This window comes from Sinohyriopsis cumingii, chromosome 11 (assembly GCF_028554795.1).
Source record: "Sinohyriopsis cumingii isolate HCF-2022 chromosome 11, ASM2855479v2, whole genome shotgun sequence".
Lineage (NCBI taxonomy): Eukaryota > Metazoa > Mollusca > Bivalvia > Unionida > Unionidae > Sinohyriopsis > Sinohyriopsis cumingii.
In genome coordinates, this window is record NC_142971.1 from 91,826,917 (window position 1) to 91,844,117 (window position 17,201).

General features: G+C 35.0%; 1 protein-coding gene across 1 annotated transcript in view; it reads right to left on the reverse strand.

Moving 5' to 3' along the window:
- LOC149788995 (von Willebrand factor D and EGF domain-containing protein-like) overlaps positions 1-17,201 on the reverse strand; it is a 50,716-nt gene that overhangs the window by 16,380 nt on the left and 17,135 nt on the right. The window contains exons 9-12 of the mRNA XM_089975149.1: positions 12,532-12,924; positions 11,564-11,646; positions 11,037-11,100; positions 5,608-5,790 (exon numbers count right to left, since the gene is read on the reverse strand). Coding sequence (XP_089831275.1) covers positions 5,608-5,790; positions 11,037-11,100; positions 11,564-11,646; positions 12,532-12,924 — 723 coding nt within the window. The remainder of the gene's footprint in view (positions 1-5,607; positions 5,791-11,036; positions 11,101-11,563; positions 11,647-12,531; positions 12,925-17,201) is intronic.

Below are 17,201 nucleotides of genomic sequence, written 5' to 3' on the forward strand. Positions count from 1 at the left end.
TTAGTCTAAACTGTCCTACACTCTTAGTCTAAACTATCCTACACTCTTAGTCTAAACTATCCTACAGACACTCTTAGTCTAAACTATACTACACTCTTAGTCTAAACTATCCACACTCTTAGTCTAAACTATCCTACACTCTTAGTCTAAATTATCCTGCACTCTTAGTCTAAACTATCCTACACTCTTAGTCTAAATTATCCTACAGACACTCTTAGTCTAAACTATCCTACACTCTTAGTCTAAACTATCCTACAGACACTCTTAGTCTAAACTATCCTACACTCTTAGTCTAAACTATCCTACACTCTTAGTCTAAACTATCCTACAGACACTCTTAGTCTAAACTATCCTACACTCTTAGTCTAAACTATCCTACACTCCTAGTCTAAATTATCCTACACTCTTAGTCTAAATTATCCTACACTCTTAGTCTAAATTATCCTACACTCTTAGTCTACATTATCCTACACTCTTAGTCTAAACTATCCTACAGACACTCTTAGTCTAAACTATCCTACACTCTTAGTCTAAACTATCCTACACTCTTAGTGTAAATTATCCTACAGACACTCTTAGTCTAAACTATCCTACAGACACTCTTAGTCTAAACTATCCTACACTCTTAGTCTAAATTATCCTACACTCTTAGTCTAAACTATCCTACACTCTTAGTCTAAATTATCCTACACTCTTAGTCTAAACTATCCTACACTCTTAGTCTAAATTATCCTACACTCTTAATCTAATCTATCCTACACTCTTAGTCTAAACTATCCTACAGACACTCTTAGTCTAATCTATCCTACACTCTTAGTCTAAGCTATCCTACACTCTTAGTCCAAAACTATCCTACACTCTTAGTCTAAATTATCCTACACTCTTAGTCTAAACTATCCTACACTCTTAGTCTAAACTATCCTACACTCTTAGTCTAAATTATCCTACAGACACTCTTAGTCTAAACTATCCTACACTCTTAGTCCAAACTATCCTTCACTGTTACGCTAAACTATTCTACAAACACTCTTGGTCTCATATATCCTACACTCTTACGCTAAACTATTCTACAAACATTCTTTGTCTAAACTATCCTACATGCACTCGTAGTTTAAACCATCCTACACTCTTAATTTAAACTATCAAACTCTCTTGGTCTAAACTATGCTAAACTCTTAGTCTAAACTATCCTACACTCTTAGTCTAAATTATCTTACACTCTTAGCCTAAACTATCCTACACTCTTAGTCTAAACTGTCCTACAGACACTCTTAGTCTAAACTGTCCTACACTCTTAGTCTAAACTATCCTACACTCTTAGTCTAAACTATCCTACAGACACTCTTAGTCTAAACTATCCTACACTCTTAGTCTAAACTATCCACACTCTTAGTCTAAACTATCCTACACTCTTAGTCTAAATTATCCTGCACTCTTAGTCTAAACTATCCTACACTCTTAGTCTAAATTATCCTACAGACACTCTTAGTCTAAACTATCCTACACTCTTAGTCTAAACTATCCTACAGACACTCTTAGTCTAAACTATCCTACACTCTTAGTCTAAACTATCCTACAGACACTCTTAGTCTAAACTATCCTACACTCTTAGTCTAAACTATCCTACACTCCTAGTCTAAATTATCCTACACTCTTAGTCTAAATTATCCTACACTCTTAGTCTACATTATCCTACACTCTTAGTCTAAACTATCCTACAGACACTCTTAGTCTAAACTATCCTACACTCTTAGTCTAAACTATCCTACACTCTTAGTGTAAATTATCCTACAGACACTCTTAGTCTAAACTATCCTACAGACACTCTTAGTCTAAACTATCCTACACTCTTAGTCTAAATTATCCTACACTCTTAGTCTAAACTATCCTACACTCTTAGTCTAAATTATCCTACACTCTTAGTCTAAACTATCCTACACTCTTAGTCTAAATTATCCTACACTCTTAATCTAATCTATCCTACACTCTTAGTCTAAACTATCCTACAGACACTCTTAGTCTAATCTATCCTACACTCTTAGTCTAAGCTATCCTACACTCTTAGTCCAAAACTATCCTACACTCTTAGTCTAAATTATCCTACACTCTTAGTCTAAACTATCCTACACTCTTAGTCTAAACTATCATACACTCTTAGTCTAAACTATCCTACAGACACTCTTAGTCTAAACTATCCTACATTCTTAGTCTAAACTATCTTACTCTCTTAGTCTAAACTATCCTACACTCTTAGTCTAAACTATCCTACAGACACTCTTAGTCTAAACTATCCTACACTCTTACTCTAAACTATCCTACACTCTTAGTCTAAACTATCTTACACTCTTAGGCTAAACTATCCTACACTCTTAGTCTAAACTATCCTACAGACACTCTTAGTCTAAACTATCCTACACTCTTAGTCTAAATTATCCTACACTCTTAGTCTAAACTATCCTACACTCTTAGTCTAAACTATCTTACAGACACTCTTAGTCTAAACTATCCTACACTCTCTAAACTATCCTACACTCTTAGTCTAAACTATCCTACACTCTTAGTCTAAACTATCCTACACGCCTTGTCTAAACTATCCTAAATACACTATTAGTATAAACTATTATACAAACACTCTTCTCAGTCTAAATAATCATGCAATTTTAGTCTAAACTATCCTATAGACACTCTTTGCCTAAACTATCCTACACTCTTAGTCCAAACTATCCTTCACTGTTACGCTAAACTATTCTACAAACACTCTTGGTCTAATATATCCTACACTCTTACGCTAAACTATTCTACAAACATTCTTTGTCTAAACTATCCTACATGCACTCGTAGTTTAAACCATCCTAGACTCTTAATTTAAACTATCAAACTCTCTTGGTCTAAACTATGCTAAACTCTTAGTCTAAACTATCATACGCTCTTAGTCTAAAGTATCATACACGCTTAGTCTAAACTATCATACACGCTTAGTCTAAACTGTCATACACGCTTAGTCTGAACTATGTTACAGACACTATTAGTATAAACTATCCTACACGCTTAGTCTAAAGTATCCTACACGCTTAGTCTAAACTATCCTACACGCTTAGTTTAAACTGTCATACACGCTTAGTCTAAACTATCTTACTCTCTTGGTCTAAACTATCCTAAAGACACTATTAGCATACACTATTATACAAACACTCTTCTCAGTCTAAATGATCATGCACCCTTAGTCTAAAAATCATACACGCTTAGTCTAAACTATCCTACACGCTTAGTTTAAACTGTCATACACGCTTAGTCTAAACTATCCTACCGACACTATTAATATAAACTATTCTACAAACACTCTTGGTCTAATATATCCTACACTCTTACGCTAAACTATTCTACAAACATTCTTTGTCTAAACTATCCTACATGCACTCGTAGTTTAAACCATCCTACACTCTTAATTTAAACTATCCTACTCTCTTGGTCTAAACTATACTACACTCTTAGTCTAAACTATCATACACTCTTAGTCTAAACTATCCTACACTCTTAGTCTAAATTATCCTACATTCTTAGTCTAAACTAGCCTGCACTCTTAGTCTAAACTATCTTACACTCTTAGTCTAAACTATCCTACACGCCTAGCCTAAACTATCCTAAATACACTATTAGTATAAACTATTATACAAACACTCTTCTCAGTCTAAATAATCATGCAATCTTGGTCTAAACTATCCTATAGACACTCTTTGCCTAAACTATCCTACACTCTTAGTCCAAACTATCCTACACTGTTACGCTAAACTATTCTACAAACACTCTTGGTCTAATATATCCTACACTCTTACGCTAAACTATTCTACAAACATTCTTTGTTTAAACTATCCTACATGCACTCGTAGTTTAAACCATCCTACACTCTTAATTTAAACTATCAAACTCTCTTGGTCTAAACTATGCTACACTCTTAGTCTTAACTATCATACACTCTTAGTCTAAAGTATCATACACTTTTAGTCTAAAGTATCATACACGCTTAGTCTAAACTATCATAAACGCTTAGTCTGAACTATGTTACAGACACTATTAGTATAAACTATCCTACACGCTTAGTCTAAAGTATCCTACACGCCTAGTCTAAACTATCCTACACGCTTAGTTTAAACTGTCATACACGCTTAGTCTAAACTATCTTACTCTCTTAGTCTAAACTATTCTAAAGACACTATTAGCATACACTATTATACAAACACTCTTCTCAGTCTAAATGATCATGCACTCTTAGTCTAAAAATCATACACGCTTAGTCTAAACTATCCTACCGACACTATTAATATAAACTATTCAAAAAAACACTCTTGGTCTAATATATCCTACACTCTTACGCTAAACTATTCTACAAACATTCTTTGTCTAAACTATCCTTCATGCACTCGTAGTTTAAACCATCCTTCACTCTTAATTTAAACTATCAAACTCTCTTGGTCTAAACTATGCTACACTCTTAGTCTAAACTATCATACACGCTTAGTCTGAACTATGTTACAGACACTATTAGTATAAACTATCCTACACGCTTAGTCTAAAGTATCCTACACGCTTAGTCTCAACTATCCTACACTCTTAGTCTCAATAATCCTACACTCTTAGTCTCAATAATCCTACACTCTTAGTCTCAACTATCTTACACTCTTGGTCTAAACTATCCTACCCTTTTAGTCTAAACTATCCTACATACACTCTTTGTCTAAACATCGTACATACACTATTGGGCTAAAGTATCCTACACTATTAGTCTAAACTATCATGCACTCTTAGTCTAAACTATCATACAGACACTCCTGGTCTGAACTTTTCTACATACACTATTAGTCTACATACACTATTAGTCTACATACGCTATTAGTCTACATACACTATTAGTCTACATACGCTATTAGTCTACATACACTATTAGTCTACATACACTATTGTCTAAACCATCATACATACACTCTTCATCCAAACTATCTTAATCGTGAGAAAATGCGCTTTTATTATTATGTGTCTTTTAATTCTCTCTCTCTCTCTCTCTCTCTCTCTCTGTAATAACCTAAATAATAGCACTGAATCATGCCACACATAAACATCACGTCATATTTATTACTTCTTATCTTGTTTGCTTGCAAAGTTGAAGCAATATTTTAGTTTAGTTCTTTAATTAAAGGTCAGTTTTATATATTCATATAAATATAATTTGAATTCCAACAGAGCCCCAAAGTAAGATATCTGTAAGGTAAACTTTCCATAGAGTCCCGCAGTTATATGCGTAATCTTAAATTCCTATGGATTCCATAGTGAAATCAGCAATGATAAATTTCCAAATACACCTAAAGTGACATGGTAATGTTAAGTTCACAACGTCCCTCATAAACCCTCACCTACCTCCATTCCCTAAGCAAGCTTGCACCCAAACCGTCCCATTTTACCCCCACCCACCTTAACACCCATATCCTTCCACTCTCCTTCATAATGTTCCGAATCTTCCTCGCATATCGTCTCCCGTACCTACATATAACCAATACAGCTTTGTGATTATTTCAACATAATCTATACATTTATCTTAATTGTCAAAACACTTACCTCGTATCGATATTCCGACCTTCGAACAACAGATAGTATACCATCTTTGCATGAAATGTAATTGATAAAAGGCCTCTGTCCATTGCATAATATGAAACCATACAAATCTCCACCAGCTCGAATGGTCACTGCACAAGCACAGGTTGCCCAATTGTTGTTGCATCTCGCCACTTTCATTTGAACCTACAAAGCATTATAATAACGCTGATAAAATGCAGAAATTATCATAAAAACGATTTTCATTTAAAAAATGGTTTTTTCTTGAACTTTTGCGAAATCGGTCGGTACATTCATGATTTTATCGATACTATGACAGTGAATCCAGTGATTTTTACATAATAATAAGATAAAATTTGCTTTTTCACTAGTTTTATAGAAAAATGTTCAGAGGTGTGTCCTCGCGATCTAGATGATTATATACTTTTGTTTATGCTTGTTCATATCAGATTAAAAGAGGAATCTTGAAAAAATCGAAATAAATAGCAAAAACATTTTCAGATAAAATTCATATTGAAGCCAAATTTGTTGCTCATTTATCGAACTTGAGGTCGATTAAGTTTAGCAGGTCCTTGAGTTATTCTTTTACACTTATTCATTTTTAGTTGTCGTTTTGGTGGATATCATTTAAATAGGATACTGAAGTTAATCCAGGCTAACACCATTACAAACATCCCTCCTCCGGTTCTGTTCTGGAAGGGTTTGCCATCTAATTATACGAAACATAAGACACACATTTCAAATTCTCACAAATATGAGTCAAAGAAATAGAGTTACCAATATAAAGAAGTAGCTATGGGTACATATCTTTAAAAACTTTATTAAAATGTGTATTGCTCCAAAACTTCAATTAGTCTGCTTGATTGGATATTTATGAGACAAGAAGTCCAATTTAAAGAGACATAGAATTTGCTACATACATTTAGACTTGTATACCAATTCTTTAACTTTGCAACGAACGATGGTGTGCTGCTGAACTAATATATGGATATGTTACACATTTAAAAATGTATTTAAAACTGTTATCGCATTTTGAAGTTAGGAATCAAACTGTCATCTCTTACATTAGTATACATAAACAAGAAATTACAGGTGAATTATCAAGGTTTGACCGAAACAAAGCTTCTGGACTCTTCCAGATTAGTCACAAAATATTAAAACCTTTGCTGAAAAGATTTTTTAACAAAGGGACAAAACTCTGTCTTCTAATTAGAGATCAATTTATCTACTGAGTTCTGTGTTCCAGATCTAAGCAAGATAGCAAGGTTGTTTGTGGATGATACTTTTAACAGAACACCTCTTCGTCCGACATTGACAGGCTCATAATAATATAAACATAATTTTGTAAACATTAATGCATATGTATCTGGCTGATTTATTAGCTTGAATCCTTCCAATACTGACATTTGATTGATTTCAAACAGGCAAGCTGATTTTCCCTGTCTGAAGTACTCTTTGTATAACATTATTTGGCTTCCTATACAACGTCACAGACACCTGGGACTAACTTCATGTTCTGGTGCTGAATAAGCCAATGATTTTATTAAATTATTCAGAAAAACATTTTAATATTTATTTATGCACTGCGCAGCGAGAAACATCTTTCAGTATAAAAACATCTACACTCTATTCATTATCCATGTCAAGTGTTGTAAAATGGCTGCTAAATCGGTGATAATTTTTTAATAGAAGACCTTGGAACAACTGGAAAAGCTCAAATGAAAACTCCACGAATCGTTACAGGTCTACTTATTTATTATTCTCTAGACTCTCGTCATGCTGAGCTAATTCACACCAGACTTCGGACTTAAAGGACGTCTTTTTTTCGTTATCTTCGATTATCTCTCTCTCTCTCTCTCTCTCTTTCTCTGACGATATCCAAAATGCTTCAAATCTCTACTTTTAAAAAACCTAACAAACATTTCTCTCATCCTAACTGCGGGCTACAACCGTACTATTGTCAACGTCAGGTTAAAGTTCGAGAAATATAGAAATGCATTCACCCCAAAGATATCCGGCCTTTACAGAGTAAACTTAGTTAACCCTTAGTTGAGTGCACGTGGTTACAATAAAGCAGATGTTCAACTGCTCATTTGTTTTATCTATCAAATCACTTGTTATATAACGCTTGATTTATCACTTAAAGTGAAGTTGAACCAAATAACAATACAAACCCAGCAATATTCTTAAATATTCATAAATATATTCATGAATCTAGACGCTGTATTGCATTTTGCTACAAGTACCCAATGCTATTGTCCATGCCTCGGGGTAAACTTGTGTCCTCTAGCAGTGAAGCTCATAGCTAGACACTACCATACAATATTAATACTGGTTGCATGTACCTCGGGGTAAACTGTGTCCTCCAGCAGTGAAACTCACAGCTAGACACTATCATACAATGTTAATAATGGTTCCTAGCATGGTTAATACTGTATGATAGTAGCTAGTTGTGAGTTTTGACATATGACTATAATGTCTCCCAGTTCTAAATAAACAATTTCGGCCAACAACCATCGTTGTCTGTAACATTGCATGGTTTCAAATCTGAACGATTTCTAGAAAAATGGGCGCCTTTAACCCAAAAAGTCTCTGAAACAGGATGTGCACGCGAATTGGAGAAAATGGCTCGAACGTTTTCAACTGTGTCTAACAGCATACGAAATCATCTCTCAAGGTGACAAAGTACAAACATCAACAGTCTTGCCCCATTGAGGAGTAAATCACTTTACAGTTTGATTTAGTGGAGGAAAAATTAAAGTTAAAAGTTGTTGTGATGAAACTCAAAGTCTTTTGCAGCATCTCTGCAAGAATATTACATATGAATGATGTATATTTTTTCTTTCTCCAGGGCATCGAGGCTGAAATGAAACGCTAAATCAATATATTATTTAATCGAGAACAAATCGTGAACAAGTTCATTTCGTGATACAGCATAATAAGGGATCGCTTACTTTGTGGGGTCAGCGTTGAAATAGCGCGAGCTAGGTCGCTGATAGTTTAGAATCTAACAATGCACAAAGCTATTAACGTTTACAGAACAAGCAATGTTTGTAAATTACAGCTTTCAAGTGATGAAGAGAAGATGTCTCATGTTGCAAATCGTTCATTTAAACTGAAATTGTCACTCTACTGGAATGTTTTCAGAAACCAGCCTGTCTCCGACAATACGATTAACATATCCATATTCCTTGCAATTCAACAGGTACTTGATTCACAGTCCTGTTCAAGATGTGTGAAAAATATCGAAACCAGAAGCAAACACTTACCTTGAAATTATATAGCGACTATCTCAGTTATGACATAATATAACAGCTGTGTATTAGCAAACATTAATGTCACATGAAAGGTGTCCGTCACAATTTATGTTCGATGTAGTCAAGCTATATAAAATCAACAAACACGTATGGTATTATTTATTGAAACACACATTCTGATGGAAATGCAGTTGCAACAGTAATGTAATGTCCGGCATTAATGTTTAAAATCGTACTAAAGGGGAATATACATTTTAAATCTATACTTGTTCTTATTTGATTGCTTACGTAAATCATCTGATTATTACTTCAAGTGAAAAGTAGTTATTTTATTTCTGCACTAGTCCCTTTCTACGTTCATTTGCAATTAGAGAATTTGGCATTGAAATATATGAAAGTATAAGGTGGTAGCCCAACAAATAATAGATTTCGAATTCCTTGAAGGATATTTCATGCTATGTTTGTTTGGTATCTAAATTCACCATCCTGCTCACTAACATCCTTCGTTTTCCCTCCTCAGATTCAGAGAAATGAAAAAAACGTGATTGAATGTTGTTTTGCCGACATTGTGCCCATATACAATACTCTAAATATATCAAGATTTATTTCATGTATGAGTCGCAATAAATGAAGATCAATATCAATCTCGCGACAAGTATTTCTTCGTACTATAACCTGACTTCAAGTATTTCTTCGTACTATAACATGACTTCAAGTATTTCTTCGTACTATAACCTGACTTAAGTATTTCTTCGTACTATAACATGAATTCAAGCATTTCTTCGTACTATATAACCTGACTTTAAGTATTTCTTCGTACTATAACATGACTTCAAGTATTGTTCCCAAGAAATAATTTATATAATTATCATGTATTAACGAATACATATGCAATTAAGTTAAAAAGAAAAGGAAAATATATAGAAATTATAATTGAAACATTAATAGCTATTATTTCCCAAGGATTGAACAATATTTAATTGTTGACACCTTGAGTATAGATATGATAATTATAACAATGACTATCATGAAGTATATTATTTTTAGTGAACAAAGTAAAAATTAATGAAATAATAAGTGTTTTAGAAATGAACCAAGACAATACTGAATTCAGAGTAAAATTTGATGATATTTTAATTATATATGTATTACTATCATATAGTCAGTTTTCATGTGTTTCCCTTCTAAAATGACCGTTCCGGTGGTCAAGTGGTTAGAGCGTCCGCCTCGGATGCGGGAGGTCGTGGGTTCGATCCCCGGCCGAGTCATACCAAAGACTTACAAAAATGGTACTAACAGCTGCCTCGCTTGACGCTCAGCATTAAGAGGTTAGTGTTAGGACTGGTCGGCCTGGTGTCAGGATAATGTGACTGGGTGGGACATCGTGCTACATGTCTGCGGCATGATGCCCCAGTGCTAGACATCACTATAAACTGCCACATTGCAGACATCGTAGCTATATGACTGAAAAATTGTTAAAGCTACGTTAAAAATCCAAATCACATCACAACACCTTCTAAAATGGCTAAATTGTGCTAAGCATGATGGAATGTCTATCAAAGATGCATAACCGATCTTATTTTTCTGTGTTAAAACGAAAATGAATATGTTAAATATGTTTGTCTATGTTTACATAACTGATGTGAATCCTACTAGACCTTGCTGCTATCTTCACTGAATAATTCGGAAGCAAAGTGCACAACAAGACAGCAAGACGACGAGAATTTTATTACATAAACAGAGACTCATTTTTGCCGACCGAAATGCACATTTTTGAATTGAGTGGCACGTGTGTATTTAGTTACATAGTATGATGTGAGAAACAATGCAGACCGAAAAAGGACATGGTCAGATACGCTTATTTTAAGGTCTTTATGACATATAGCAAGACCATGCCAACCCATTATTGCAGCTATTATTAAACGGGGCGTCCACTTTTGAGATATTCCTAGTCTGCACTCGCTTTCGCAAATATTACTCTCTCTCTCTCTCTCTCTCTCTCTCTCTCTCTCTCTCTCACACACACACACACACACACACACACACACTGAAAACAAAAGAACAGAACCATAAGAACAAGTTGCATATCTTTTACATAAGCTTTATTTTTCTAAATAAAATGCAGAACGTAATATTGTGTTATGGTTACCAAGCCATAGTTCAAAATAAACTCACCTCTTGTGGGAGGTACTTGTGCTTGTATAATATAAACTCTCCGTCATTTTGATTCTCATACAGTCTGAAATATTTTAAACAGGTAATATTATATCAAATATAAGACTGACACTTGTACATGTAGTAATTATTTAAACAACTGCATTAATTTAAATTAAAAAAATATATTTATGTTTAAAGTAGCAAAACATGTGAACAACCACAATAATTCACCGAAACACTGTGAAATGTGTTTACATTATTTGTTTCGTGTTGCTATTTATAATGGAATTATATGCATGACACGTACATTGCACGATGGTGCATATTGTCAATTATTGTTTGTATTATTTCATCAGTTAAGTGACTATTTTCTATCTGGACACAGACACATTCATGCTTCTTGGCAGAATGGTCCTACAAAGCAGTGTAAAACCAAAAAGAACGAAATATCAAATATATCTGTCAGCATTAAGAAACACAATCATTAATCACAATTCCTTTGCACGTCGTTTGCATATCTAAAACTGAAAATAAAACCTACTTACCGACCGTCCGCTGATCTCATGTGCGGGTCAATGTTTGCATAGCAAAATTTATGCTTCCATGTAGCGGTATCATGCACCACAATCTAAAAAAAAGTTAATTCGGCATAGATGCTTCAACGATTGTAGTGATATTTTGAGTTTATGATATGATTTTCGCTCCTGCCATTTATTTGTTTCTACTTAAGCTTAAATTTGGAAGGCTTTATCTTCTTCGATTCTTTTTGCAGTAGTTTATACTTACATTTTTCAAAATTTCAATAAGCATCGTATAACTGGTGCTAAGCTGATGTGCCGTTAAACCTTACACTCATCAACCTTACACCCATGAACTTTACAACCATTACTACTGTAGAATCATTTGCTGGCATTGTCAGACAAAACAATGAAATTGTTCTATCCACAGATTTCATTTGGAAAGGACTCAAATGCAAGATTCGTTTAATCATAATAAACAAAAGAATATCACGCGCAATGATATCACAAAACAGTGCCGTGTACTAAAAAACAACAACAAAAATATTAGAACAAACCCCTGCTCTGGCCATGATTTTGTTCGCCCATTTTAGTTCCAGTTAACCACTGTAAAAGTCCAGAGCCATCGATACGTCTGGAATTTTTGTGTGACGACTAAGATACAGATTACCAAAATATCAGGAACGACTCGATTTTGGTAAAACTATTTTTGTATCATATTTTAGAACCACAATTATTATTTTATTTACGGTCAATATAGGCGCCTACATGACTACGTTTACACATAGTTTACATACGTCACATGAAAACGTATGTAACTATTTATGGGATGCATTCCTATTGAGATCATTTAAACTCGGGAATATTTTCGTTTTAATAACACTGCATTTTACATGCGCAATGAAAACATTTAAATATTTATGAAAGCATTCCTTCTACATGATACTACGCTTTCAGGGATACATAAATATATATTCAACACTAATTATAGATACCTGTACGTCGGGTAGTTGATAGGACCGCCATATTCTATGATCGTTTGCGCGTTTGTCTGTTCTTAGTCCCAATTGGAAGACACTTTTATCCATGTCATAAAATTGACTCTCCATAGTTGTAACAGAGAAGGTGAAATTTCTGTTCCAGTTTCTTTTCTGGTCCACCCAGTCCTTGTAACTATCTCCAAAAAGTTCAACCCCACATAGGTGGTTTCCAGTAACAGCAATATCTACACTAGAGCAATCGTGCGTCGTAGATGGATCGAACATAGCCAGGCCAAGCTTGCAGTTCGGCTCCCGGACAGGGTCCCATGCGCAACCTATTGGGACAGTCGGACGAACTGTAATTGTTCCCTGGCTTCCCCTATGTATCTCCAGACGAGGGGTAAGTATCTGTAATAAAACAGATAAATGAATATCACTACCTGCAGCATTCTTACCTCGATGTTGATTTTCTTATGTCTTGAAGTTAGCTTTCTGTAATAACAGCAATAAGGACTCTCTCAGCCCTTTGAATCTGAAGAAATGCCAATATTACCACAGATTTATGTCAAGAATCCTGTATAAATTACTAATTTCATCTGCAGCGAAGGAAACGGCAAAAACTACGTCCCGATGTAGTTTGTTTACATCAAGCTGATACGTTGTAATATTATTTCTTGAGAAAGTGTTAAGATGATCGAAACTGACTGATCGGCAATACATATCTAAAATATACCGATTTTAAGAATTTATCAATATAATGTTGTGACAAATAGTCATACAATGGACATTTAAAACCGTTTTGTACAAGACGATTTTATATAAGCCCACCACCCACTGAAACGATAGAAAGTCACAGAAATCAAAGAAATCAAGGCAGTGTTTGAAAAGACTGTAAATGTCTAATGCAAATAAATTAGCAACTGCAATTTTGGTTCAGACATAACTTCATCACAACAAAACAACTGGTACAGATTCCTTTTATCAAACATTTTTAGATTCATTATGTTTTATTAACCTTTCGAGAGGTATAAGATTGAAAGTGTTAAAAATAATATTTAATACAGATAGAGACTAACATTGCTAAACTAAATTAATTTGTATCTGCTGGAGGTCAATCCTAACTACTCATCTTTCGGTTCATTTGTAAGGTGCCTAGCTTTTCATTTGAATATATTTGCTAATCATTAATGTCACATCGTAAAATACACTTTTCACAATGAACCGATGGCATTTGTAAAAATGTCATACATCTTCTTTGTTTCTTTCTTGTCCAATATTTCCACCTCGGTTTCATATCAGATTTTGCTGGTCATTACTTTTTATGTTCCAGTGACAATAGCTATTCAGTTTTTGTTCGCATTCCTCTGCATATATAAACTGTAGGTTGTTTTAAGCATTTAAATATCTTAAATCTTCGTCAGTTGTGTCGGCATCTCATAAAACGTTTAACCCTCATCGAACTAGTTTGCAGGCATTAGCTGTGGATTTCCCTGCTGTGTGAGTCATCTCCCTTTTTCATGTTTAATTTCCCATCCCAATCGTATTTCGAAACAAAATATATCACTATCAATATTTAGTTGTGTCCAACATTGTATTTTTCAGATGCTTGCATCCCGGAAATGTACACCTACGCAATTAACAAAAACGTCGTTCTCTCTTGTATGTGTAATGTATGTTCACCTAATCGTTCTTTCCTTTCAGTGATTTTTTTACAACTTTTTGTTCTATTAAATTTGTTCCCACAGATGATTGAAATCCGTGCAAGCAACCGGACTATAAGGATTGTAGTAAAGGTGTCTTCAATAAGGATTGTAGTAAAGCTGTCTTCAATAAGGATTGTAGTAAAGGTGTATTCAATAAGGATTGTAGTAAAGGTGTCTTCAATAAGGATTGTAGTAAAGGTGTATTCAATAAGGATTGTAGTAAAGGTGTCTTCAATAAGGATTGTAGTAAATGTGTATTCAATAAGGTTCATCATCAGCAAATTAAAGTTGCATACTTTTTAGTTAATACGGTATAAAATAATTCAGAGAATACTTTAAGCCTGCTAAATTGTCTTTGGACATATCAACAAGCCAAACATATATGACTTGAACTTTATAGTTAACCGATTTCCAATATTTCTTCAGTTCTTTCAAAATTTTGAATAATGACAAGAAAGTTTCCCATTTATATGGCTGAGTTCAAACAACTGCTTCTTTAATTTAGTCACTCTATACTGCTTTAAATCTAACTCTTTTCCTCGTGTTTTGTCGAACAGCAGTATATTAACATCAAAACTGTATTGTATAATAAAATTATATTATAAATTTAACCGCAAACAAATATCGAGTCGGAAGGTTGCTAAATGGGTCAAACCTAACATTGAGGACGTAGCGACGATGTTCTGAAATGCCTTGGACATGGCTTGGAACACAATTTTGTCCGCTTTATAATACAGTGGAGCGGACATGTGAACGAACGCTAAATTCTTGACCAGAGCATAGAGACCAGTAATGAAGACGTCTGAGTGAGTTTTATACCAGCGAGAGGAGAATGTCGTTGGACATTGGCTTTCTGGGAAGAATGCCCTAGAATTTAAAGAATAACCAATTCTAACCGAAAGCCGGCCATTGATCTCCTTAATTTTAACCGATTGAGAAAGGAGTTGGAAGGACGGTGCCTCTTCCACCTCGCAGAAATGTACCAACGCTTTAACTTTATAGTCTTGAATACCGGTAGGAGGTGGAGAACATTCTGAAGTTTCCAACACCCGATAAATTGTATCGACTGAAATTTTAACGCTGAATTCAGTCCTTTCCATGTTCGGATCTGAATATGGCTGATTTAATGGGGCTTCGTAACCGGATGTGGAGTCCCTTTCTACGTCCGCTTGCATCTCTGAATAAGTCATGCCAGGTGGCATGGATAACCCCGGCCGATATCTCTGAAGATGCGGAGGACCCCATTGGCCCTCATTAAAACTCGCAATTGAGGTTGGCTTGAGATGTATACTGAGGATGTCAACGCTTTCATTCATCGACTTATTCCGTCGTTCCTTCCTTCAGATGCCTTCTGGATTACTTAAGCTCAGACTTACTCTGACCATGTATTATATACGCTGCATGACACCTACGATGAATACTTTGTACATATCATACAGGAGTTGTGTCCCCCCCCCATTTGAACTTTTTACACTTTCTGTACTTGGATGACATTCCCAAGGAAAGAAATCAAACCAAGCAAAAATTAGTAATGCAGTACATTACTAACTCGCTGAATCATTCTCGTAGCGAACGGGACACTGACATCGTGTCTTATTTAAATGCCTTATAGTTAATGCTTTGCACTTATGCATTCATATCGTTAGTTAACGCTTCTATCACAACAATACCAAATAAGAAGTCCAAACATAAATTACCAATGCAGCATATTATTAAGTCGCTAATACTATCTCAGCCACAAACGGAGTAAGCGAAAATAGTCAAAGTCGAGCCAACTGGTAATAATAAATTAAGATCAACGATAGCGTGATGAAACGTGTTCTTAAATATATGAAATACCAAAATAGTGACAAAATCACTCAACTTTGGCAGAAGTTGTAAGAATAATGTATAAAACCTTCAGCGGAATGATTATTCCACACGCGTAACTCGAAAGGAACGTTGCATTGTCCAATTTGAACATAAAAATGGCTTCGATTGTGGGAGGTATGACTTTATCAGTACAGCAGAGAAGCTAAAAACTAGCGACACATTGAGGTAGCAGGGGGAGGTAATGTGCAAGAGTTATTGCTCTTTGCTTACTTGAGATAGAAAAAGACGTTTCTCGTCCTTTAGTAGGGCTGGAATCGCGAGGTACAAGGATAAAATTCATAACTTAATGTGAATGGGGAATATATCGGAAGAGGAAAACGTCATCAGTGAAAAACCGCTAATGAATCATTACCCACTCGTCAAATTCTTTTTGTAGCAAAACAGTATGTTCGGTTCACAATCAGTTAGATCGCTTGAAAAATACTTAGTGTGAATTATTTATTCTACCAGAATGTACTTTTATGTGGTTCAGAGTTAGATAGCTTGAAATAAACACTCATTGTTTAGTGAGTTATAACTCTAAACTGCATTAGTGAAAAACGGCCAATGAATCATAACCCATGCTTCATATTCTTCTCCTTGTAGAAAAACATCTGCGGTTAAGAATCAGATCGCTTGAAAAACACTCACTGTGAATTATTCATTCTGCCACTACGTACCTCTGTGTGGCTTACAATTAGATAGCATCCAAACAGCATTCACTGTGGATTATTCATTCTGCCACTACGTACCTCTGTGTGGCTTACAATGAGATAGCATCCAAACAGCATTCACTGTGGATTATTCATTCTGCCACTACGTACCTCTGTGTGGCTTACAGTCAGATAGCATCCAAACAGCATTCACTGTGGATTATTCATTCTGCCACTACGTACCTCTGTGTGGCTTACAATTAGATAGTATCCAAACAGCATTCACTGTGGATTATTTATTCTGCCACTACGTACCTCTGTGTGGCTTACAATTAGATAGCATCCAAACAGCATTCACTGTGGATTATTCATTCTGCCACTACGTACCTCTGTGTGGCTTACAATTAGATAGCATCCAAACAGCATTCACTGTGAATTATTCATTCTGCCACTACGTACCTCTGTGTGGCTTACAATT